The sequence below is a fragment of the Coregonus clupeaformis genome, unplaced genomic scaffold (genome assembly GCF_020615455.1).
Source record: "Coregonus clupeaformis isolate EN_2021a unplaced genomic scaffold, ASM2061545v1 scaf1021, whole genome shotgun sequence".
NCBI classification, from domain to species: domain Eukaryota; kingdom Metazoa; phylum Chordata; class Actinopteri; order Salmoniformes; family Salmonidae; genus Coregonus; species Coregonus clupeaformis.
Genome location: NW_025534475.1, coordinates 108,048 through 135,616, shown reverse-complemented (window position 1 = coordinate 135,616; position 27,569 = coordinate 108,048). Strand labels below are relative to the sequence as shown.

Sequence of the window (27,569 nt, the reverse complement as noted above, 5' to 3'; positions counted from 1 at the left end):
TCTATATATATATTTTATAATATAATTTTGTATTTCAATCTTCAATAGCTCTTACACAAAGCGTGCCATGACTATGATTTTATCAGCAGTTCATTTAAGCTTGGCTCTTCAACACCATTGCTCCTTAATCTAATAACAATCTCTTCCTCCCATAATTCTGGCACTGAAATAGAACGTGTTCCACTGTATGATTTATATATACACAAAAAAAAAGTTGTGGATTTTTGTTAATCCGCCCCTGATTAAGAATTTTCATTGTCTTGGCATGCTATTGAGGATTGAAAACAGGAAAAATACATTTTAAAAATCCATCCATCCTGCCCTGATTCAAAATACAGTATATCATTATCAAAGTCATGGCACACTGTGTAAGAGCTATTGAAGATTGAAATCCGAATATCCACCGAATATCCAATATACAACTAATTTTACCTCGGTCTGGCTTACCACGTGGTTTGAAAACAGAGAATGACCTCTCGTAGCTAGGCTGTGTATGTTCCTAGAAGCACAAGTGGCTATTTTAGAGACAATTTCCATGCAATGGATCAAACTAAACAGCAAGAAGAGGACTACGGATATAACCTATTTCCGGAGAGGAATTCGGGAAAGTTCCAAAAGGGATCGATAGCAGAAAGCTTGTTCACTTTCAATCACAAATGTCAGGTCATGCTACAATTTGCAATGGAAACAAGTAAGCTAACAGGCTAGCTAGCAAGCTGATCTGTCGGTCATCCTCCAAAAAATATCGCATTGCAATAGTTAGCTAGATGACCGTGTAAGCATTGATGCCATGTTTACATTTGTTATAGACGTCATGGCCATGTTTCTAGCAAGCTTAGCTAGCTAGCTATCGTTGAATAGTAAAGAGACTGTCATGAGTAAGCCAGTCAGCTATAACGTTAGCTGTTGAATGAGTGTTACCTGATTGCTGCCATGATGCATGACCGGTTAGGCCTAATCTCAGTCTGTCTCCATTTCAGGTCCATATGCAAAGCTTCTCCTTGGAGCCATGAAAAGCTCAGGATGGTAAGTGTCAGACAGCCACTATCTTTATCAATCACAAAACACAGCTGTCAGCTGCCATAATTCATCTTCTTCCTATCAGTTTCTGGCAGACTAGACCCTGTAATGCGTATTGCTGCCTTTCTCAGGCTGGAGAGTGAGATCCACACATAATTATCTAAATAGCCTAGGTGCAAGCCGGAGGAATAAAGAAACCACAACAGCTTCCTTGCTATTTCGCTCTGCCTGTCATTTGAGGCCAAAATAGTTACAAGCGAAACTGTGGTTACTCCCAACTCAGTCAGCTCACAAAGAAATACCCTCCTATCCTCATCATACTGTCTGCAATATAACAGAACATGCTTCACAGTAGTACAGTCTCTACCTCCCCACGTTCCTCACACTTCCCATCTGGGTGTTTCCCTACTAACAATAACCCGTTTTCCAATCCACAATGCCTCAACCTCAGCCTTGTCAACAGAACCCCATCGCTACTTTCCTTCTTAAGATATCTACTGCCCTTCCTTACAGAATTCTGGATAGAGAAAAACTGCCTACCCCGCTCTTCTCTCTCCCACTCACGTTGCCACTCCTGGGTCAACCCTTTTGCTATGATACTCCTACATTCCATCCCCCCCTAACGGGACCACCACATCTACCTCCTCCCTCCTCAAAGCGGCCTTCGCCACCATATCTGCTGCCTCATTTCCCCCTACCCCAACATGAGCTGGGACCCACAGAAAACCTACCTTACACCCTTTCTACCCCACCCTATAAAGAGACTTCAACAGCTCTATTATCAGGTCTGGGTGTGCCTTTGACTTCCCTTCTCTCTGCGCAACCAGGCTAGCAGCAGTCTGACCACAAAATTACCCTTTTAGGCCCCACTTCTTCCACCCATCCCAATGCCCACACTAGTGCTAGCATTTCAGCAGAGAAGACTGAAACTCCATCAGACAGCCGCCTCCCCGGTGTATCTGAAACCGGGGAACATGTATCCCAAACCCTGCTCTCCCACTGCCTGGATCCTTTGATCCATCTGTGAAGATGCGAAAGTAGGGACCCTAGTCCTGCCGCAGATGGGCCTCAACCACCAGAGAAGGCTCTCCAAAGTCCTTAGCCCTTATTGCATCAATAATGGTCATGTCAACATCAGGCTCTGGCAACAGCCACTGAGGAACTCCCATTCCCGACTCTTCCCCCCCATTCCTGCACTTGGTCACATAGCTTGGCCTACCTCTTCTCAATCTAGTTCCTTCTCCCAACAGACACCTTGCAGGGTGAGATGATACATGCCCCCGCACTTTTATCCCATAGCGCATGGCCATTTCAACCAACAACGCAGGGTTAGGGGTCGTTTGAAATGCCCCACAGCACAACCTCAGCGCCCTTGCCTGTACCACATCCGAAATCTGCAGTGTTGTAGCCGCCGCCAAACCAAATGCCATGCTCCCATAGTCCAGCACTGAGCGGATCATTGCTTGGTAAATAATTTGCATGGCGCTTCCCAGACAGGTACCGCATTATATTAATTACTTTACCGCATCTTAAAATATTTTTTCCCACATGGGTCTTCCAGGACATTCTCTCCTCCAACCAAACCCCCAGGAATTTGAATGCCTTGACCCGTTCCAGCGGTGAACCATACTTCACCATATTCTTACTTTTATATACAACATTTTTTAACTTGGTCTTTGCTGCTGAAATTCGAAATCCTTTTCCAATGCCTCTTGCACCTTCCGGACCACAAATGGAATATTCCTTCCTCTTTTCCAGAGCGCCTCATCATCAGCAAACAGGGAAAAGCCAAAACCAGGCCCAACATCCTGGAACATGTCATTCACCATTATGTTAAACAAAACTGGCCTAATTACACTTCCCTGCGGTGTCCCATTCTCTATCCCCACTAACTCAGAATAAGCCCCACCAACTCTGACCTGGATGGTCTGGGTCTTCAAGAAATCTTGGATTAAATTAAACAGCCGACCCCTCACCCCAGGATAATACAGCTCCAGCAGCGGTTCCCCTTTCTAGAGCATGTCATATGCCTTTTCAATGTCCAGAAACACCGCCACCATTCCCTCCTTGTTGGCCAGCGCCGCCTTTATATCATAGTCCAGTGCTAGCACTGAGTCCATAGTACACCATCCTAACCTAAATCCGCTCTGGTACGAGGAAAAAATACCTTTACTCTCAAACATATGTACTAATCTGTCTGTGACCATTCTTTCCATTACTTTACACAGTACAGAGGTCAACGCTACGGGTCTGTATGAACCCGGGTGTAATGCTTATTTTCCTGGTTTCACAATTGGCACCACTATGGCATGTTTCCTCACTGCTGGTAACGCCCCCTCTTCCCATACTATATTAATTAACGCCAATACCTCCTCCAGTACCAAATCATCTAGGTGTTTAAGTTGTTCATAGCATAGCCCATCCATTCCCGGGGCCGGGTTTCCTCCTCCTTGTATCGCCCGCGCAGCTCATTCATTGTAAAAAACACGTTGCTCGGGTCTAGCTGCCATAATGCTCTCATAACACTGATTTATTGTACACTGAACGAAAATATAAACGCAACAAGTTCATATAAGGAAGTCAGTCAATTGAAATGCATTCATTAGGCCCTAATCTATGGATTTCACATGATTGGGAATACAGATATGCATGCATCTGAATACAGATATGCATGCATCATGCACTGATACCTTAAAAAAAAGGTAGGGGTGTGGATCAGAAAACTAGTCAGTATCTGGTATGACCACCATTTACCTCATGCAGCGCAACACGTCTCCTTTGCATAGAGTTGATCAGGCTGTAGATTGTGGCCTCTGGAATGTTGTCCCACTTCAATGGCTGTGCGAAGTTGCTGGATATTGGCGGGAACTGGAACACGCTGTTGTACACGTCGATCCAGAGCATCCCAAACATGCTCAATGGGTGACATGGAAGAACTGGGACATTTTCAGCTTCCAGGAATTGTGTACAGATCCTTGTGACATGGGGCCATGCATTATCATGCTGAAACATGAGGTGATGGCAGCGGATGAATGGCATGACAATGGGCCTCAGGATCTCGTCACGGTATCTCTGTTCATTCAAATTGCCATTGATATAATGCAATTGTGTTCGTTGTCCGTAGTTTATGGCTGCCCATACCATAACTCCACCGGCACCATCAAATCAAATGTTATTTGTCACGTGCCGAATACAACAGGTGTAGACCTTACAGTGAAATGCTTACTTACAAGCCCTTAACCAACAATGCAGTTTTAAGAAAGAATACCTAAAAAAATAAAAATAAAGAGCAGCAGTAAAATAACAATAGCGAGGCTATATACAGGGGGTACCTGTACCGAGTCAATGTGCGGGGGAACCGGTTAGTCGAGGTAATATGTACATGTAGGTAGAGTTATTAAAGTGACAATGCATAGATAATAAACAGAGAGTAGCAGCAGCGTAAAGGGGGGGCAATGCAGATAGTCTGGGTAGCCATTTGATTAGATGTTCAGGAGTCTTATGGCTTGGGGGTAGAAGCTGTTTAGAAGCCTCTTGGGCATACACTTGGCGCTCCGGTACCGCTTGCCGTGCGGTAGCAGAGAGAACAGTCTATGACTAGGGTGGCTGGAGTATTTGACAATTTTGAGGGCCTTCCTCTGACACTGCCTGGTATAGAGGTCTTGGATGGCAGGAAGCTTGGCCCCAGTGATGTACTGGGCCGTACGCACTACCCACTGTAGTACCTTGCGGTCGGAGGCCGAGCAGTTGCCATACCAGGCAGTGATGCAACCAGTCAGGATGCTCTCGATGGTGCCGCTGTAGAACCTTTTTGAGGATCTGAGGACCCATGCCAAATCTTTTCAGTCTCCTGATGGGGAATAGGTTTTGTTGTGCCCTTTTTACGACTGTCTTGGTGTGCTTGGACCATGATAGTTTGTTGGTGATGTGGACACCAAGGAACTTGAAGCTCTCAACCTGCTCCACTACAGCCCCGTCGATGAGAATGGGGGCGTGCTCGGCCCTCCTTTTCCTGTAGTCCACAATCATCTCCTTTGTCTTGATCACATTGAGGGAGAGGTTGTTGGCCTGGCACAACAAAGCCAGGTCTCTGACCTCCTCCCTATAGGCTGTCTCATCGTTGTCGGTGATCAGGCCTACCACTGTTGTGTGATCGGCAAACTTAATGATGATGTTGGAGTTGTGCCTTGCCATGCAGTAATGAGTGAACAGGGAGTACAGGAGGGTACTGAGCACGCACCCCCGAGGGGCCCCCGTGTTGAGGATCAGCGTGGTGGATGTGTTGTTACCTACCCTTACCACCTGGGGGAGGCCCGTCAGGAAGTCCAGGATACAGTTGCAGAGGGAGGTTTTTAGTCCCAGGGTCCTTAGTTTAGTGATGAGCTTTGAGGGCACTATGGTGTTGAACACTGAGCTGTAGTCAATGAATAGCATTCCCACATAGGTGTTCCTTTTGTCCAGGTGTGAAAGGGCAGTGTGGAGCGCAATAGAGATTGCATCATCTGTGGCTCTGTTGGGGCGGTATGCAAATTGGAGTGGGTCTAGGGTTTCTGGGATAATGGTGTTGATGTGAGCCATGACCAGCCTTTCAAAGCACTTCATGGCTACAGAAGTGAGTGCTACGGGTCGGTAGTCATTTAGGCAGGTTACCTTAGTGTTCTTGGGCACAGGGACTATGGGGATCTGCTTGAAACATGTTGGTATTACAGACTCAGACAGGCAGAGGTTGAAAATGTCAGTGAAGACTCTTGCCAGTTGGTCATCGCATGCTCGGAGTACACGTCCTGGTAATCCGTCTGGCTCTGCGGCCTTGTGAATGTTGACCTGTTTAAAGGTCTTACTCACATCAGCTACGGAGAGCGTGATCACACAGTCGTCCGGAATAGTTGATGCTCTCATGCATGTTTCAGTGTTACTTGCCTTGATGCGAACATATAAGTAATTTAGCTCATCTGGTAGACTTGTGTCACTGGGCAGCTCGTGGCTGTGCTTCCCTTTGTAGTCTGTAATAGTTTGCAAGCCCTGCCACGCCCGACGAGCGTCGGAGTCGGTGTTGTACGATTCGATTTTAGTCCTGTATTGACGCTTTGCCTGTTTGATGGTTTGTCGGAGGGCATAGCGGGATTTCTTATAAGCTTCTGGGTTAGAGTCCCGCTCCTTGAAAGCGGCTGCTCTACCCTTTAGCTCAGTGCGGATGTTGCCTGTAAACCATGGCTTCTGGTTGGGGTATGTACGTACAGTCACTGTGGGGACGTCATCGATGCACTTATTGATGAAGCCAGTGACTGATGTGGTGTACTCCTCAATGCCATCAGAAGAATCCTGGGAACATATTCGAGTCTGTGCTAGCAAAACAGTCCTGTAGCTTAGCATCTGCTTCATCTGACCACTTTTTTATTGACCGGGTCACTGGTGCTTCTTGCTTTAGTTTTTGTTTGGAAGCAGGAATCAGGAGGATATAATTATGGTCAGATTTGCGAAATGGAGGACGAGGGAGAGCTTTGTACGCATCTCTGTGTGTGGAGTAAAGGTGGTCTAGAGTTTTTTTCCCTCTGGTTGCACATTTAACATGCTTGTAGAAATTAGGTAAAACTGATTTAAGTTTCCCTGCATTAAAGTCCCCGGCCACTAGGAGTGCCACCTCTGGATGAGTGTTTTCCTGTTTGCTTATGGCGTAGACAGTTCATTGAGTGCGGTCTTTGTGCCAGCATCAGTTTGTGGTGGTAAATAGACAGCTACGAAGAATATAGATAAACTCTCTTGGTAGATAGTGTGGTCTACAGCTTATCATGAGATACTCTACCTCAAGCAATCAAAACCTGGAGACTTCCTTAGATATCGTGCACCAGCTGTTGTTTACAAATATATATAGACCGCCACCCCTTGTCTTACCAGAGGCTGCTGTTCTATCCTGCCGATACAGTGTATAACCCGCCAGCTGTATGTTATTCATGTCGTCGTTCAGCCACGAGTCGGTGAAACATAAGATATTACAGTTTTTAATGTCCCGTTGGTAGGATATACGTGCTTGTAGTTCGTCCACTTTATTATCAAGTGATTGTGCGTTGGCCAATAGTACCGATGGCAAAGGCAGATTAGCCACTCGTCGCCGGCTCCTTACCAGCCACCCCGATCTCCTTCCATGATATCTCAGTTTCTTTCTAATGCAAATGACGGGGATCAGGGCCCTGTCCGGTGTCTGGAGCAAATCCCTCTCGCCCGACTCATTAAATAAAAATTATTTGTCCAGTTCAAGTTGAGGAATCGCTGTTCTGATGTCCAGAAGCTATTTTCGGTCATAAGAGACGGTAGCAGCAACATTATGTACAAAATAAGTTACAAACAATGCGAAAAAACAAACAAAATAGCACGGTTGGTTAAGAGCCCATAAAACGGCAGCCATCCCCTCCGGCGCCATTTGCTGATGTTCACAACGTTGACATCAGCAAACCGCTCGCCCACACGGCACTATATAGTCTGCCATCTACCCGATACAGTTGAAACCGGGATTCGTCCGTGAAGAGCACACTTCTCCAGCGTGCCAGTGGCCATCGAAAGGGAGCATTTTCCCATTGAAGTCGGTTATGGCACCGAACTGCAGTCAGGTCAAAACCCTGGTGTGGTCCTCTGTAGCTCAGCTGGTAGAGCACGGCGCTTGTAACGCCAAGGTAGTGGGTTCGATCCCCGGGACCACCCATACACAAAAATGTATGCACGCATGACTGTAAGTCGCTTTGGATAAAAGCGTCTGCTAAATGGCATATTATTATTATTATTATTTATTATTATTATTATGACGAGCACGCAGATGAGCTTCCCTGAGATGGTTTCTGACAGTTTGTGCAGAAATTCTTCGGTTGTGCAAAAGCACAGTTTCGTCAGCTGTCCAGGTGGCTGGTCTCCGGCTATCCCGCAGGTGAAGAAGCCGGATGTGGAGGTCCTGGGCTGGCGTGGTTACACATGGTCATCTATGATGAAACTGGCTCTCATGAGGATCGTCACAGGAATGGAAGACCCAGAGTTACCTCTGCTGCAGAGGATAAGTTCATTAGAGTTACCAGCCTCAGAAATTGCAGCCCAAATAAATGCTTTACAGAGTTGAAGTAACAGACACATCTCAACATCAACTGTTCAGAGGAGACTATGTGAATCAGGCCTTCATGGTCGAATTGCTGCAAAGAAACCACTACCTAAGGACACAAATAATAAGAAGAGACTTGCTTGGGCCAAGAAACACGAGCAATGGACATTAGGCCGGTGGAAATTTGTCCTTTGGTCTGGAGTCCAAATGTGAGATTTTTGGTTCCAACCGCCGTGTCTTTGTGTGACGCGGTGTGGGTGAACGGATGATGATGATTTCCCACCGTAAAGCAAGGAGGAGGAGGTGTTATGGTGTGGGGGTGCTTTGCTGCTGACACTGTCTGTGATTTATTTAGAATTCAAGGCACACTTAACCAGCATGGCTACCACAGAATTCTGCAGCGATACACCATCCCATCTGGTTTGGGCTTAGTGGGACTGTCATTTGTTTTTCAACAGTACAATGACCCAACACACTTCCAGGCTGTGTAAGGGCTATTTTACCAAGAAGGAGCGTGATGGAGTGCTGCATCAGATAACCTGGCCTCCACAATCCCCCGACCTAAACCAAATTGAGATGGTTTGGGATGAGTCAGACCGCAGAGTGAAGGAAAAGCAGCCAACAAGTGCTCAGCATATGTGGGAACTCCTTCAAGACTGTTGGAAAAGCATTCCAGGTGAAGCTGGTTGAGAGAATGCCAAGAGTGTGCAAAGCTGTCATCAAGGCAAAGAGTGGCTATTTGAAGAATCTCAAATATAAAATATATTTTGATTTGTTTAACACTTTATTTTTTTTGGTTACTACATGATTCCATATGTGTTATTACATAGTTTTGATGTCTTCACTATTATTCTACAATGTAGAAAATAGTAAAAATAAAGAAAAACCCTTGAATGAGTAGGTGTTCTAAAATATTTGACCGGTAGTGTATTTGTTCAGTGTGTGTGTATATAAATATGACAGACATTACACTTACAATAAGACATATTGTAAGGCATTTAGTTACATGAACAGAAGTCAAGCATAATAATATGTCAGAACATATTGTTTTGGTACAGTATCTATTATATTATACACAGTGTACAAAACATTAGGATCACCTTCTTAATATTGAGTTGCACCCCCTTTTACCCTCAGAACAGCCTCAATTTGTCGGGTCATGGACTACAAGGTGTCAAGCGTTCCACAGGGATGCTGGCCCATGTTGACTCCAATGCTTCCCACAGTTTTCAAGTTGGGTGGATGTCCTTTGAGTGGTGGACCATTGTTGAGACACATAGAAACTGTTGAGCTTGAAAAACCCAGCAACGTAGCAGTCCTTGACCCAATCAAACCGATGCGCCTGGCACGTACTACCAAAGGCACTTAATCATTCACCCTCTGAATGGCACACATACACAATCCATGTCTCCTCCCATTCATCTACACCAGTGGTATTCAAACTTCTTCAGCGGGGACCACATTTATTTTTGCCAGAATTTCTGAGGACCCCATTTTTTCCCCAAGAATTTATTGCGCTCCCACCCCAAATCTAATGACACAAACTTTAAAATCAGTACATTTTAGATTTTTTACATCAACAAATAACCTTTAATTAATTGCATTTTCATCTCTTATCAAAATGAAAATAAGCCAATAAATATTTTTACTCAATAAAATTGTCTTTCAAATTATCTTTCTCAAAAACGTTTGTATAATGTTCCATACAATAATCTGTACTCTTAATTTTTTATTAATTTTTTATTTGCGACCCCACTGCAGTTCCCTAGTGGGGTTGCGACCCTGACTTTAAATACCACTGATTGACGTGGATTTAAATCAAAAAGGGATCATAGCTTTCACCCGGTCAGTCTATGTCATGGAAAGAGCAGGTGTTCATAATTTTGTTACACTCAGTCTATGTAATACAGGGGTGTGAAACTCATTCCACTGAGTTTTTTTTTCTCCTTTCGATTAAGACCTAGACAACCAGGTGAGGGAAGTTCCTTACTAATTACTGACCTTAATTCATCAGTCCGGTACAAGGGTGGAGCGAAAACCCGTAGACAATTGGCCCTCCGTGGAATGAGTTTGGCACGTGATGTAATAGATACAGTGGGGAAAAAAAGTATTTAGTCAGCCACCAATTGTGCAAGTTCTCCCACTTAAAAAGATGAGAGAGGCCTGTAATTTTCATCATAGGTACACGTCAACTATGACAGACATTGAGAGAAAGAAAATCCAGAAAATCACATTGTAGGATTTTTAATGAATTTATTTGCAAATTATGGTGGAAAATAAGTATTTGGTCACCTACAAACAAGCAAGATTTCTGGCTCTCACAGACCTGTAACTTCTTCTTTAAGAGGCTCCTCTGTCCTCCGCTCGTTACCTGTATCAATGGCACCTGTTTGAACTTGTTATCAGTATAAAATACACCTGTCCACAACCTCAAACAGTCACACTCCAAACTCCACTATGGCCAAGACCAAAGAGCTGTCAAAGGACACCAGAAACAAAATTGTAGACCTCCACCAGGCTGGGAAGACTGAATCTGCAATAGGTAAGCAGCTTGGTTTGAAGAAATCAACTGTGGGAGCAATTATTAGGAAATGGAAGACATACAAGACCACTGATAATCTCCCTCGATCTGGGGCTCCACGCAAGATCTCACCCCGTGGGGTCAAAATGATCACAAGAACGGTGAGCAAAAATCCCAGAACCACACGGGGGGACCTAGTGAATGACCTGCAGAGAGCTGGGACCAAAGTAACAAAGCCTACCATCAGTAACACACTACGCCGCCAGGGACTCAAATCCTGCAGTGACCAGACGTGTCCCCCTGCTTAAGCCAGTACATGTCCAGGCCCGTCTGAAGTTTGCTAGAGTGCATTTGGATGATCCAGAAGAGGATTGGGAGAATGTCATTTGGTCAGATGAAACCAAAATATAACTTTTTGGTAAAAACTCAACTCGTCGTGTTTGGAGGACAAAGAATGCTGAGTTGCATCCAAAGAACACCATACCTACTGTGAAGCATGGGGGTGGAAACATCATGCTTTGGGGCTGTTTTTCTGCAAAGGGACCAGGACGACTGATCCGTTAAAGGAAAGAATGAATGGGGCCATGTATCGTGAGATTTTGAGTGAAAACCTCCTTCCATCAGCAAGGGCATTGAAGATGAAACGTGGCTGGGTCTTTCAGCATGACAATGATCCCAAACACACCGCCCGGGCAACGAAGGAGTGGCTTCGTAAGAAGCATTTCAAAGTCCTGGAGTGGCCTAGCCAGTCTCCAGATCTCAACCCCATAGAAAATCTTTGGAGGGAGTTGAAAGTCCGTGTTGCCCAGCGACAGCCCCAAAACATCACTGCTCTAGAGGAGATCTGCATGGAGGAATGGGCCAAAATATCAGCAACAGTGTGTGAAAACCTTGTGAAGACTTACAGAAAACGTTTGACCTGTGTCATTGCCAACAAAGGGTATATAACAAAGTATTGAGAAACTTTTGTTATTGACCAAATACTTATTTTCCACCATAATTTGCAAATAAATTCATTAAAAATCCTACAATGTGATTTTCTGGAAATTTTTTTCTCATTTTGTCTGTCATAGTTGACGTGTACCTATGATGAAAATTACAGGCCTCTCTCATATTTTTAAGTGGGAGAACTTGCACAATTGGTGGCTGACTAAATACTTGTTTTCCCCACTGTATATGATGCCGTTATATTGTTTTTTTCTTCATGCTTTGTCAAGTATTATTCTGTCTCTTCAGTGCAGTGTACAAAGACAGACATTTCTCCTGTGAAGACTGTGATGGGACTGTCAGTGGCGGTTTTGATGCTACATCATCACAAGTAAGAAAGCTAGAACCATTACCTTTGTGTACAGGTTCACATGCCATGCTGTGTACTTTGTATCACATCTGTAAGATACCAATTGTTTTTCCCCCCTCCCAATTCTAGATTGTTTTGTGTCAGAATAATATTCACCAGCAGTCCCACATGAACCGAGTGGTTACACATGAGCTCATCCATGCCTTTGACCACTGCCGGGCGCATGTGGATTGGTTTAACAACTTCAAGCACTTGGCCTGCTCAGAGGTGAGATCAAGAGATAAACGTGCATGTTATGGGGGAATGCATTATTTGTGCTCAGTTTTAATTGTGTTTTAAAGGAAGTCATGTTAATTGTTTGGCTCTTATTTTTCAGATTCGAGCAGCCAATCTCAGTGGGGATTGCTCCTTCCACAATGAAGTATCGAGGTTCAACTTTGGCCTCAAGAAGCACCATCAGGTAATATCAGGAGATAATGTGAATTCACTGCAAACAAAATTGCATTCTTATTTGTATGTATTTCAGTCAAAACTGGTATCCTTCATGGTGTAGCATAACATGATTTTTCCCATCCTGTGAATTGGTATGTTTGAATTGACAACCGGTTTAGTTGAAACTATAGTTGAAAGTATAGCACTGCCTTTTTCAGTGCTTAGCGATTAAAAAGAAGTGTTTATGATGGCCAATATTCACATGAAGAACTCCCTACCTAACCCATCCCACTACTACCTATCAGGAATGTGTTCGGGGACGTGCCTTGCGCTCCATCCTTGCTGTTAGGAAGGTGAGCCGAGAGGAGGCGGAGAAAGTAGTGGACGAGGTATTCGACACCTGCTTCAATGACCACGCCCCCTTCGGCCGCATCCCACATGACAAGAAGGACGCCAAGTTTGCCTACAGAGATTTTGAGAACCGAGATCGGTATTACGCAAACCTTTAATGTGTTATTACGTGCACAAATTAATTGTAATTTAATTTCCATGGGTGCTATTGTGAGGATCCTTGCAGAAAGCTGGGCAACTACCACTGCCCTCAGCAGAATGACTGTTTCAAAAATGGAATGAAATTACCTCCTGAGGGGAAATATTCAGAGTTATTTCTCTCTGTCATTTAAATAAATCGAAGGATATAATAAATTATATGTTTTTATGGCACACTTTTGTGGACTCTAATGCTATAACTAAAGAAAGTGATGGAGTGGTTTCCTTTTGGAAATTGATAAACGTGGCCGCAATATTTTTTTTGTCATCCTTTTAGATGTTTATGCAGGGTATATGATGCCTGTAAAACGTATTTCAAGACTGAAAGGTGGGGACGCCCCTCTACTCTTTGCCATGTGGACATACAATTACTAAGAACTGGGAGTTCACTGTAAATAGATGTTATTGTACTGTACTGAATGAGTCAACTTGTTGAAATAAATATTTGATTATTATGAATAATATGATATTGAGTCTTGATTATTATTGCATTAGCATTTATGAATTGACAAAGACATTTAAAAACGAATTCTACAAAGTGCTCAGTTAATACCCTAGTTACATTAAACAGACACAGCATTCCCCGAAGACAGTATGACATCTAAATAAGCATGTTTCATGTTGTCGAGAAGTATGCATTAATCCGTGTTAGCATAATTCCTCTATCGATCAGAAGAGCAAATAATTTCTTGAACAAATTGGACAAGTGATGTTACTTCTCAGGACCTTTAATATACAGTGCCTTCAGAAATTATTCACACACTTTGACTTTTTCCACATTTTGTTGTGTTACAAAGTGGGATTAAAATGGATTTAATTGTAATTTTTTTGGCAACGATCTACACAAAATATTGTCAGAAAGGAAGAAAAAATTGAATATTTGTAAAATAATTATGGTCAAACATGGTCAATCTGTTCTCTGCATTGGCCGTGCAGCATTTACGGTGATACGGCCTCTGCAGAAGTCAGGGCATTCATACTTCTTGCGCTTCGCAATGCAGCGCAGAGCTGTTGTGAAGGAAGTTGTCAAGGAAGTGAATTTATGTTTATACAGGACCTTCTGCCCTCACCGTCAACCAATAATGTCAATGCGGAGATATACGGAGCACTCACATTGTTATAACATTTGAGAGGCGCACAGCGATGCGGTATAGAGCTCAATTTGGCCTCTGCGTGGCTCCGCAATTGCGTCACACATCCATCCATACTGCCCTTCCGACCACATTTTGGGATCTAAATCTCTCAGAGTTTTGCATACCTGGATTATAAAATATTTGCATATCATTCTTTTTTAAATTCTTCAAGCTCTGTCAAGTTGGTTGTTGATCATTGCTAGACAGCCATTTTTAAGTCTTGCCATAGATTTTCAAGCCGATTTAAGTCAAAACTTGAACCCTGCCACTTAGTAACATTCAATGTAGTCTTGGTAAGCAACTCCATTGTGCTTAGCTTTATTCTGTTTCTTTTTATCCTAAACGAAACTCCCTAGTCCTTGCCGATGACAAGCATACCCATAACAGGATGCAGCCACCACCATGGTTGAAAATATGAAGAGTGGTACTCAGTGATGTGTTACAGTATGTTGGATTTGCCACAAACATAACGCTTTGTATTCAGGACATAAAGTTAATTTCTTGGACAATTTTTTTGCAGTTTTACTTTAGTGCCTTGTTGCAAACAGGATGCATGTTTTGGAATATTTTTATTCTGTACAGGCTTCTTTATTTTCACTCTGTCATTTAGGTTAATATTGTGGAGTAACTACAATGTTGTTGATCCATCCTCAGTTTTCTCCTATCACAGCCATTAAACTCTGTAAATGTTTTATAGTCACAATTAGCCTCATGGTAATTAATAACTTCACCATGCTCAAAGGGATATTAAATGTCTGCTTTTTTTATTTTACACATCTACCAATAGGTGCCCATCTTTGTGAGGCATTGGAAAACCTCCCTGGTCTTTGTGGTTGAACCTGTCTTTGAAATTCAGAGCTCGACTGAGGGACCTTACAGATAATTGTAATCGTGGGGTACAGAGATGAGGTAGTCATTCAAAAATCAGGTTAAACACTATTATTGCACACAGAGTGACTATGTGACTTGTTAAGCAAATGTTTACTCCTGAACTTATTTAGACTTACCATAACAAAGGCATATACTTACTGACTCAAGACATTTCAACTTTTAATTTTTAATTAATTTGTAAAAATGTCAACAACAAAAAAAATCAACTTTGACCTTATGGGGTATTGTGTGTAGGCCAGTGACACAAAATCTCAATTTCATACATTTTAAATTCAGGCTGTAACACAACAAATTGTGGAAAAAGGGATGTGAATACTTTCTGAAAGCACTGTAGAGACAAGTCTCACCTATATTTTAAAGTACACTGTTGCCCTCTGAACCTTAGTGCAGTTAAGGCCTCTTTTTCTCAGTGTGTGGGGAGCAAAGTTTAAAAAAAAACGTATTCCCCAGACAGATGATGGCAAACACTCTACATCTTATAAACTTCCTCTGTAAAATGTCATTGGGGACATTTTTATAGGACATTAGCATTTTGAGAATCCGTTATGCATCTTCTTTGGATTAATGAGGAACAGTTACGTGGGAATTAGCCTCCTAATCTTCCCACACCATTTGCTGCATATAGTAGCTTTCAGGCTATCGCAAAGAGTCCAGACATTGACATCTGAATTGTAATTAGAAATTGTGTGGTGAATGTTACACTGTACTTGTCTGTAATGTACACTCCACCAACAGGCGCTACAGAGGGCATACATCTTACATGGGCTCAAACAACAAGAGGAGTCGGTTGAATAGGACAAAGAAAATAAGATTAGGTTAATTTGAGAAGCTTACAGAAAATTGCACCCTCAAAGGCAAGCAGGGGATTAGTGTTAACTGCATAATAATTAGTAAACAACAGCAGTTAGAGGATATTAACCAAAGGACTATGGAAATGCCACACAAGAAAACTGCCAGTCAAATTAAACAATATAATTACTTGTAGAATTATTAATTTAACTCTGTTAATTGCCGTATTGAACGACTCACTATGCTTTGTGACATTCTCCTTGTTTTTTCCATACATGCACTTGAGTATGTGGATTTATGACTTTTATACTTGTTTGAATGGCTGGTGTAATTTGTACTCTAATTCAATTGGTCCTTACTTTAGGGTGTTTATTCCCAAATCTGCCTCATGTAAAACATCTTTAGCAACATGATTTTGGAATTGGAACTGACTGACTTGGTTCACACAGGACCAATCAGTTGATTCCTGTACATATTGGGTGATTGCACACAACTCAGTTGAAGTGCAGTACACTTCATCAATGTCGAAAATATAAATACTACTGCATGCTCAAGTTTGATCCTTGCATTCAAGACCTAAGACATATCTGGAGTCATCTCATCTGTAGTACCATCCATGTCCTTAAGATGGCAGTCTTGATGTATCAAACTTCAGGCTACAGTGGTCGATTAGACTCCATAAAGAAGAGCGAGAAAGAAGCGCAATCACAGTTTTAGTGATACAGATGATTGAATCCATTTCAATGAACCCTGGTTCAGGTGAATGCCAAGCCTTTATAGGGTAAAATAGAGCATGGTGATTAAGTTACCACTGAGAGAATGAGTTATCTCATTACTCCATCCATTTAAACAGGCAGCTCCCACTGAGTTCTAATTAGAATGTTCCAGCATCATTTAAGTCCCCTGCCTTCTCTAATCTACTCTAGGACAACACATTAACCCAGACCTCACTGATGAACTAATGTGTTTAATTTGAATAATTCCAGATTTAGTTGTGAGGGGTAATATCATCTTTAAACTTGAAGAACAGAAGGAACTATGACAAGAATCCGGTTTGTGCCAAAATTCCACAAATAGGTTCCCAGCATTTTGAAAGCATGGCTCATTAGTCATGTTGGCACTGGATTGTTCTTGACTTTTTTGGCGGGGACAGCCCTGGGTATATGCTTTGTGCCCCGGTACAGTTTTGAAGAGGCAGGTGTGAAACCAAGCTTATTATGCCAGGACTGGAGCAGGTACTCGTTCTATTTGGATGGCTCTTCCAGTCCAGAGAGTGAGCTAAGTAGCATGCTGAAGTGTAAAACACTACTTACCAGCAAACATGAAACATGGGTAAAAACCAGCTGGAGAGGGACTAGACCAGTAGAATTTACAGTATATTGATCTTGCCAATGTTATCTGTCTTTCAAAAAGACCCTGGCATGTGTCCACCATTATGTTAAAGGGGTATTTTAGCCAATTATTGCCTGTTTCTCCATATATGTTGTGTATGGAGATTACCATAACAATTAAAATGAAAGTACATTGTCACACTATTTTAGGATGTTTGATGAGGTTTCATTTAAGCCCAAATTAAGAGTTCTGAGGAGTGACATAAAAGGTTAGTTCACACTTTTTGCTAAGATGGTCATGCACTGCCCAATCTCCCTCACTCTTGGGTAATGCTATAACAAAATAGAAATATTGAGTCCATCAGTGCCTGTTCTTTAGCCTGAAGTGGACAATGACTTTTAGCTGATTGAGGACAAGGTTGTTTCTCTAAAGATGGATTCCTGAATCATTTAATGTCCTTGTAAATCACTCAATACATGAAAATATCATGATGTACTAAAACTAAATAAATATCAGCTGGTTTACTACAGCCTTTAAGAAGTGCACTCATTGTGGCATTATGGATAATAATATGATTAGGAAAACTGTAATCAGCTCACTCTGACAGTAATGAAATGACTAGCTATCATTATAATTCACAGCACAAAGTCACCTCAGGCTAAGCATCTAACCTGACGATTAACTTGCCCAGCAGGTAACTGCTGTAAGAGGTGCTCAGCATGGCGGTTGGAAATCAATTAATTATGTGTGTAGGGAATTTAATTAAGAAGGTGTTTATGGGTTGGCACAGACCCAATTGCCATCACCATCTTTTTTATATATATTTTAAAATGTAATGAAGGTTTGGTACTGAGTCTCGGGCTAGTTTTAAAGGCGAACTGCACATATTAGCAAATCAATTACCTGGCTAAACAGTTCTTATGTGAACACAGAGGTCACTCAAAAGACTGAGATCAATTTATAATTTAAAACACCTATATATTCAACCTCCCCCACAGAAAAATGAGTTCATTATCAAGCTTCTGCAATGAAAGATTCAATGAAACACTATAGGCTTAGTATTCTTGCGAAACAATTTTAATGAGTTAAAAATATAATTAGGCTTGTCCTCTCTCAATTTAGAGTCCCTACTTTGGCTTGATCATTATGAAGTCATCACTGTATCTACATCACCACAGTATAATAAACGTGTAACTGTGTAAAATAGTCAACAACAGTTGTTTTAATCTTTGCTCTCAGACATACATAGCATGTAAGGTCAGGGCAGAACAACAAGTGGTTTAGTGATAAGAAGCATCTTAACACTGCACCTCATTGTGTCTGCTAGATGACAGAGATGAAACGAATGTTCATAAATGACTCTTGGCAGATTGTTAGCATTCATGGCAGAAATGCTTGACAAGTTCTTCAGTGGTAATTAATGTCTGCTGGCATTTGAATCTTCATTTTGCACTAATGATATGTGTGGTATTAATTAAGTGATTAGCATAACAACCATTGGACAATGTCCTGGGGGAAGAGCAGGGGGCTGCTTTTTCTCTCTGTGAGCCATGTGCTCATTAATGAATCCTTTCAGCTAACTCCAATAACCTTAACAAACTTTCCTCCACAAACATAGTGTTTTTATCATTAATATTGGGTAATTCATGAATTTTCTCTTTCCATGAATTCGGAGGCAGATTTGAGATGCCTCACTCCAGCACATAATTGCAAAACAACACAGTTTGGCCTCAAATTACTGATGTTATTGATTTAAAATACATTTGAATGAAAGCAAGGTTTTTCAAGCATCAATGAAGATGGAATCTTGTTCATGTGTGCAGTGTCAAGAGGAAGAGGATGATTCAATTCATGTACGTTCAAGGCAAGGGGAAATTACTCAGTGCCAATTCATATTTAACAAATGTTCAAATATAGACATCAACAGCAGGAGCAAAAAGTAGGTAGAGTGACAGTGGGGGAAGGGTAGTGTAATCCATATTCACTATGTCGACTAATATGCCACAAGGATCAACATTCTGAGAGGACCAGGGCTATAGAATAGTATGACTCCTTTACAGGGAACTGAGAAAGAGATAATCGACGTTTGCTCCTGTAGAAGTGAGCCGCCCCTCTGCTGTGCACAGCAGGACTGTCCCAGAGCTCCACTGAGGAGGCATGGCACCTCAGTAACCACCACAGCCCACGGCTCTGCTTTGTCACTACTCTGAGAGGGAGGGAGGGATCCCCCCTGATACTGGGAGGCAATTAGCTTGAAGTTTGTGCAGCAGAGCCTTTGCATACACTTGACTTTGGAACAGTGAAGAAAACTTTCTCCCTGATCCCGCTGTGTACTGTCTGTGAGTGAGATGCAAGACAGGAAAGTGACTATGACCATGGCTTTGATTGCCTGAGGTCAGAGCTTACACTAGTGGCTATGACAGGAAAATGTCTTGAAACATACTGTCAATATGAAGGCCAAACCTACAACCATCAAACTTGATATAACATAACAGTATGGTGGTGTTAAACGCTCCCTGACCTTGAGCTCTTTATCAGTCTCTGCTCCAAGGACACAGACAAGAATCACTCCATTCTCCTAGCTATTGCCCCATTTGCAAGACAGTGGCCAGCCTTCTCTGTGCCGCAGAGTGGCCAGGGGAGTTACACATCATTGAAGGGAGGAGCAGGACTCAGATTGCCTTGAGGTGGTGGGCAGATCTCTCTCGTGAGCCAATTTAGAGTGACCTTGAGTTGTCCCCTGCGTTTGGAAGTCCTGATAAGTGTCCCCTCAATCTAGGGGCTTTGTCACACCCCTGTGCGTATGTTCCTGCAGCGATGAGAAAGAAGTGAACCCGAACAACTCTGACCAACAGGGATTTACCTTGACTTCACTGAGCCGCAGAGCCAGGGACACAGATAAGAAAAGATTTGATGCCTTTTCCTGAAAATGTTCAGTACTTTGTTGAGGGAAAATGGATTGTATAACCCATACTGTCGAGCACAGAGTTACAGTAGGAATGTGTTTTATTTTGAAGAAATGTCAAACATCAAACTTTATCATCTTAGGATCAGAAGTGTCATGTATGTCTACATTCATTAGCTACTATTAAGGCGATTAGAGAGACTAAGAGAAGTGGTGGATGAAAAACCCTCAGAATTATCATTGAGCAATCCATAGAATTTAACTCTCCTGTCTACGTCAATTTTATTGATTTTGAAAAGGTGCTTCACAGTATAGACCGAGAGATGCTGTGGAAACTTATGGCACCCTATGGAATCCCACCCAAATTCATGATATCATTAAGCACACCTACCAAGAAATGCAGTGTCAAGTCCTTCATGAGGGAAGTCCATCAGAAAAGTTCCAAGTCCTTACCGAGGTTCGGCAGGGCTGCCTGCTCTCTCCCTTCCTCTTCCTCCTTTGCGTCGACTGGATCATGAAACAAACAACCAACAATAACCGAACCCGTATTCAGTGGAGCCTGACCAAGCAGCTACAGGATCTCTGCTGATGATTGAGCACTAGTAGTACATGAGGATCATGAGGATCAACAGTAAAGACAACGCACCGATAACCATGGAAACAATCACCTAGAGGAGGTAGCCAGATTCACCCACCTAGGTTGTGTGATAACTGTGGATGGAGGAAGATGTGAAATAAATAATTGGTAAAGCAAGAATAGCATTCAACATCTCACTTAAAACAAAATGGAACATCAAAACTCAAATGTGAAATCCATTCTTCTGTACTGATCTGAAACATGGAGAACCACCACTAACATACTGAACAAATTACAACAACCACTGTCTCAGAGTCCACTGGCCAGATACATCAGCAACATCAAGCTGTAGGAAACTACTAAACAAGAACCAATAGAAGAACAACTCAAGAGGAGAGTGAAGTTGGATAGGTCACACACTCAGAAGAAACAATAATTCAATCACAAAACAGGCTCTGACATGGAACCCACAAGGCAAATGCATAAAAGGAAGACCTAGAACCACCCGGAGACAAAGCATGGAGCAGGAGATGAAGGCTGAGTGTCTGACATGACAAAGCCTGGAGAGGAGGGCAAAAGACCGAAAGGGATGGAGGCGATTCATCGATGTCCTATGTTCCGCAAGGAATACAAAGGCCTAAGTAAGGAGATCATAAAAAACACACAAAAACAATCACAACTCCCTCTCCCATCCAACCAAACCAAACAACCATCTAATGTTTTGATCCAACGTCAAAGCAGGAAGACTTCTCACCCACATCAATTCCTCATCGACCTCTTTAGGGTACCCCGGTCAAACTAGTCTCTAATTGCACTTTGCATGTTCGTTAACCTGCGCTGGCCCACAATCCACAGGGGGTTCATTATCCGGGAGGGTGGCACTTCACGGTACGTTTCTGACCCAGTCTTTGACCCGGCTCACGTCAACGTTGCATCTCACTCTAATTAATAACAGCTAGGCGAGCGAGGCAGCTGAGCCACGAGCCCAGTGCTACAATGCAACCCACTGTTATTGATCAGCCTTTGTATTAAATGTTGTGGTCGCCCCGAGGCAGTGAGCAATTAAAAAGCAAAAGCTGTGAAAGCATACACACTTAGCATGCCATAATGAATGCATACTAATTATTTCATTTGAGAGTATGAGAGAAACTCTGTGCACTCTCAGACAGTGGGGTTGAGGAGAAAGAGTGAAAACAAACAAAGTACAGATGTAGGATCTTAATTAGATCACTCTTTTGTTGCTGAGAATGTTCCTGCACTGCAGAAAATACAGATGAGCTTTGTGATTTACATTTTTTTTTAATTGCTGAAAACTTGCACTAACATATAACATTTCTACGATTTTACTGAGTTACAGTTTATTTACGGAATTGAAATAAATTCATTAGGCCCTAAACAATGGATTTTACATTACTGGGCAGGGGCCTATGCCCTCCCAGGCCCACCCACTTGGGAGCCAGGCCCACCCACTGGGGAGCCAGGCCCAGCCAATCAGAATGAGTTTTTCCACACAAAAGGGCTTTATTACAGACTGAAATACTCCTCAGTTTCATCAGCTGTCCAGGTGGCTGGTCTCAGACGATCCCGCAGGTAAAGATGCCGGATGTGGAGATCCTGGGCTGGCGTGGTTACACGTGGTCTGCGGTTGTGAGGCCGGTTGGACATACTGCCAAATTCTCTAAAATGACGTTGGAGGTGGCTTATGGTAGAGAAATTAACATTCAATTATCTGGCAACACCTCTGGTGGATATTCCTGCAGTCAGCATGCCAATTGCACACTCCCTCAAAACTTGAGACATCTGTGGCATTGTGTTGTGTGACAAAACTGCACATTTTAGAGTCACCTTTTATTGTCCCCAGCATAAGGTGCACCTGTGTAATGATCATGCTGTTTAATCAGCTTCTTGATATGCCACACCTGTCAGGTGGATGGATTATCTTGGCAAAGGACAAATACTCACTAACAGGGATGTAAACAAATTTGTGCACAGAATTTGAGAGAAATAAGCTTTTTGTGTGTATGGAACATTTCTGGGATCTTTTATTTCAGTTCATGAAACATGGGACTATCACTTTACATGTTGCGTTTATATTTTTATTCAGTATATATTAACAGTATTGCACTTTTAATGTAGCCTCCTTTTGTCCAGCTCACCACCGATCAAGCAACATTACGGACTAAACAGTCAAATCCTGGTGCTGCAGGATTATTTTTCTACGACAATACTGGTGAAATGAAGATTCTATATATGTAATCATCATAGTATGTCTTGAAGAAAGTGAATCAAATATTTCCAGTGTAAATGATAACCATGTTATGATAAGATCATACAGACATTCTCAAACCAAAGATGAGATGAGATTAATTTTGTCTTGAAAAAGGTGCTGGCAGTAGTTTTCTAAAAGCCACTAGATATTACTACGGCAACACTTTACCTGCAGTGGGAAAGCGTCCTCACATCTTGTCCTCAAAGCAACACAACCTTTCACAGTGTTCATGACTGTTCTCACCTTTACCTATAGTAATTGACTTTGTTCCTTAGTCAGAGAGAGAGCCTCAAAACCTCCTAAATGTCATTCCATTGTATTACCATGCACAGTAATTATACAATCATTATGGTCAACCGTACTGTCTATCAAAGAGGTTCTGAATGGCAAAGGCACTGAATAATTGTGAATATTTAGAGGTGATATGATGACATCCATGCTAAAGAGGAGACCATTCTCAACCTGCAAATGTCTTGTTTGACACTTCCCATTTTCTAGAAAGTTCACAGAATTTACAATGGCGATGCGTGTTTATTTTCTATCAGCCAATTAGCTTGGGAGAGAATTAGATGACCAGATTACTTGGGTGCTGTTGGGAATAGTCCACGGCACAAAACACACTGCATTAACAAGTAATACGTTAGTTTAAGAGAGTGGAGAAAGTCTTCCAGCTGTAAAATTAAAAACAGAGAGAATGTATGTATGAGCAAGTTATGGGAGGCCTTCCCCGGATACCTACCTACCTAGTACTGTACCTCTTTGCATACATTTGTGCCAGAGGATGCTGGTGGGAGGAGCTATAGGAGGACGGGCTCATTGTACAGACTGGAATGGAATAAATGGAACGGTATCAAACACATCAAACATATGGATTCCATTGATTCCATTAGTCTTTACAATGAGCCCGTCCTCCAATAGCTCCTCCCACCACTCTCCTCTGCTTCCTGCTTACCTATCTTCCTACCTACCTACCTACCTACCTACCTACCTACATACACTAGCGGTGATTCCAGGTGACTACCTCATGAAGCTGGTTGAGAGAATGCCAAGAGAGTGCAAAGCTGTCATCAAGGCAAAGGGTGGCTATTTGAAGAATCTCAAATATAAAATGTATTTTGATTTGTTTAACACTTTTTTGGTTCCATATGTGTTATTTCATAGTTTTGATGTCTTCACTATTATTCTACAATGTAGAAAATAGTAAAAATAAAGAAAAACCCTTGAATGAGTAGGTGTTCTAAAACATTTGACCGGTAGTGTACCTACCTACCTACCTACCTACCTACCAGTGGTGTAAAGTACTTAACCCTCCCGTTGTCCTAGGGTCAAAATGACCCGCCACTGTGTTGAACCAACTTTCTTTAATTTTTATATTTTTGGGATCATTTGTGAGAAGGAGGCAGTGAGACTTTAAAGAAAGTATCACTGCCTCCTTCTCACAAATAATCCAAAAAATATAAAAATTAAAGAAAGTTGGTTCAACACAGTGGCGGGTCATTTTGACCCTAGGACAACGGGAGGGTTAAGTAAAAATACTTGAAAGTACTACTTAAGTAGTTTTTTGGGGTATCTGTACTTTACTTTACTATTTATATTTTTGACTACTTTTACTTTTACTTCACTACATTCCTAAAGAAAATTATGTACTTTTTACTCCATACATTTTCCCTGACACCCAAAAGTACTCGTTACATTTTGAATGCTTAGCAGGACAGAAAATGGTCCAATTCACACACTTATCAAGAGAACATCCCTGGTCATCCCTACTGCATCTGATCTGGTGGACTCACTAAACACAAATGCTTTGTTTGTAAATGATGTCTGAGTGTTGGAGTGTGACCCTGGCTATAGGTAAATAAATAAAAAACAAGAAAATTGTGCCATCTGGTTTGCCTAATACAAGGAATTTTAAATTATTCGTACTTTTACTTTTACTTTTGATACTTAAGTATATTTTAGCAACTACATTTACTTTTGACCAAATACTTTTAGACATTTATTCGTAGTATTTTACTGGGTGACTTTCACTTTTACTTGAGTAATCTTCTAATAATTTATCTTTACTTTTACTCAAGTATGACAATTGGGTACTTTTTCCACCACTGCTACCTACCTACCTACCTACTTGTCTTTCCGCATGTCTGCCCATCCCTCCGTCCATCTGTGTCTGTCTGTCTGTCATAGAATTTGTATTCTAACATGTTTCACCAAGGCTGTGTTTTGCTGATGAAGGAAGGCAGGAACCATGCAGCTGAGCAACCGCCACATGTTTTCCCACTTAAACTCTCTAGACTTCTCTGGCTTTCATCTACACCCCTCCCACCCATTCTCCTTATTCCCTCGCTCCCCTACTCCCTCCGATAGAAAAAAATTACTTTCTAACCACTTCTAATGGAAAATGCAGCTGTTTGCAAGTTTTCTCTGTGAGAGAGCATGGAAATGGTTTCTGAGGCACGTACCAGGGGGGGGGGAACATACACAAGGGCACAGACCTGCGGTTGGGCATGGGGTTGTGAGTCATTGACCAGAAACATGACTCTTCTCACATAGAATGGTGAGGTGTATCAACCCAAAATATTGCTGGAGGTCAGAACACAAAATAATATGATCATGTTCAAGAGGTGTTTTGCTATCTAACCTAGTGTACATGAGAATTTCAATCAGACAATATAAAACACTCATTATCAGGATTTGAGTCAAAGTTAACACAATAGGAGTCAAGTTGCTTGAAGAAAAAGTGAATTGAGTGAAATTAATTTGCACTAAAAACTAGAGCTGCTAGTCTGGAAATGCATGCTCCCCCCGAGCAGTATTTGCCACAAAAAGTGAGAGAACATTTAGTTTTTGTTCTATGTTGAATAACAATAAGCTTTCATGTTGTTTATCCAAGGCCATACAAAAACATAACAACAAGACCACTGATCTGAAGAACTGTGAACTTGGTGGGTATGATCTGGTTACAGGGCCTACACTCAAATGGCCAGTGTCATCTTCTCTGGTTATAGATATAAAAACAACATTTTTCTTTCTTTCTTTCTTTCTTTCTTTCTTTCTTTCTTTCTTTCTTTCTTTCTTTCTTTCTTTCTTTCTTTCTTTCTTTCTTTCTTTCTTTCTTTCTTTCTTTCTTTCTTTCTTTCTTTCTTTCTTTCTTTCTATCTTTCTTTCTTTCTTTCTTTCTTTCTTTCTTTCTTTCTTTCTTTCTTTCTTTCTTTCTTTCTTTCTTTCTTTCTTTCTTTCTTTCCTCAAAAGATAAGTTTGTGGGTGTCAGAATGATCATTGCAAGGGATTAAACTCGGACGTTCGTCTTTGATTGATTGATGCAATATGGCCCACATATGTGCTCTTGCACTCTGGTAATTATAACACTTTAAAAGCCGTGGAATTCGCCTTTTGATGTGCGTCCGTCTGCGCCGACTTTGAAGAGTCCAACTAAAGGCCATCTGGGATTGAAAAGAAAGATATTCGTCAGAAAAAGAAAAGAAAAAAGCCACCCAGTGACATTCATATCTGAAAACGCAGTGCAACAAGTCGTTTGAACAGAGCCAGCTCTTGACTTTGGAGAGCGCTGTGACGTGTCCAGTATTTATATGACGTAGAGGACCATATGGTAGTTTTTAAGACTCATGGGTAGTTTGAGGCAGCTAGAGGGAGGTGTTCATATGAGTTACATGGAGCGTGGAGGGTTAAAGGGGTCAGTACATGCCGGTATAGTGCATGGTTGGAACATGAGTAGTATGTCTATGTGGAAATCAGTGGCGGCTGGTGAAAAATATTCTCGGTGGGGCTGTGCCATACTTTTTTTTTCCTGTAACCATCGCGATATATTTTAACACAAACTGCAGGACAGCAGTGCTCAGTGAAACATTCAGTAATTATTTAATGCCAATATTAAAAAAGTTGAGGCATTCTTACACAAAAACATATTACACAAACCCAAGCCTTTCATTTGCATTTAAAGTGAACTTTTTACCATTGGTAGTAAACAGGCAACGCAACAGGCATGCTGTCAGAACAGAGTGGAAAGTGGACAATAACATGAAATTATTATAAAGTTTATAGGAAATCTTACACTGTATAAAAGGATGTATAATATAGAAATGGATATCAAGTGGATGAACTCAAACCTTTGACTGGAAGAATAGCATACAGTATTTTATGATCATACTAAATGTGACTAATTGTTAATGTGCTCCAGAACTGCAACAATTAATTGATACAAAACAACATATATACATTAATATTAGCAAAGACACTATTAAGACTTTCTAGAGTACCATATATAACTGGATTTTTTTATGCTAAGGTCAACTATATACAAAGAAACATGCGGCCAGAGCTGCTCTGTGTGTGTGTCTGTCATCTTATTTGTACAGGAATTTTGCCCGTCTGTCCTTCTGAGTGGCAAACCTCTCAATGACCCTTTGATTAAAGTCAGGAATGTCCCTGACAAGTTTCTTCTCCATGGAGAGCATGGCCAGAGCGTTCAGGCGATCCTGTGTCATGCTGTTTCTCAGGAAGGTCTTGATCCTTTTCAGTGTAGAGAAGCACCTTTCTGACTCAGCAGTTGTCATGGGTGTGGTGATGAGGATCTTGAGGAGGCTGGCAGTCTCTGTGAAAGTGCTCTGAAGGTTGTTCTCCATGAAGAACTGGTACAGGGGCACTGCACCACTACAAGCCTTGAACTCACTGTTCTCATAGATGAGGGACAGTTCGGTTTTGAGCTTGGCCTTGTTCAACATGGGGTACGCCTCCACGGTTGTTTCAAAGCGCTGT

General features: G+C 41.9%; 1 protein-coding gene across 1 annotated transcript; it reads left to right on the top strand.

Annotated features, from left to right (window-relative positions):
* Nucleotides 1–446: 446 nt before the first annotated feature.
* LOC121548776 (mitochondrial inner membrane protease ATP23 homolog) lies at nt 447–13,362 on the top strand. Its single transcript, XM_041860342.2, has 6 exons — nt 447–691; nt 981–1,026; nt 11,859–11,940; nt 12,049–12,186; nt 12,296–12,379; nt 12,657–13,362. The coding sequence occupies exons 1-6, from the start codon at nt 541–543 to the stop codon at nt 12,858–12,860; spliced, it is 705 nt and encodes a 234-aa protein (XP_041716276.1). The 5' UTR covers nt 447–540; the 3' UTR covers nt 12,861–13,362.
* Nucleotides 13,363–27,569: the final 14,207 nt, after the last annotated feature.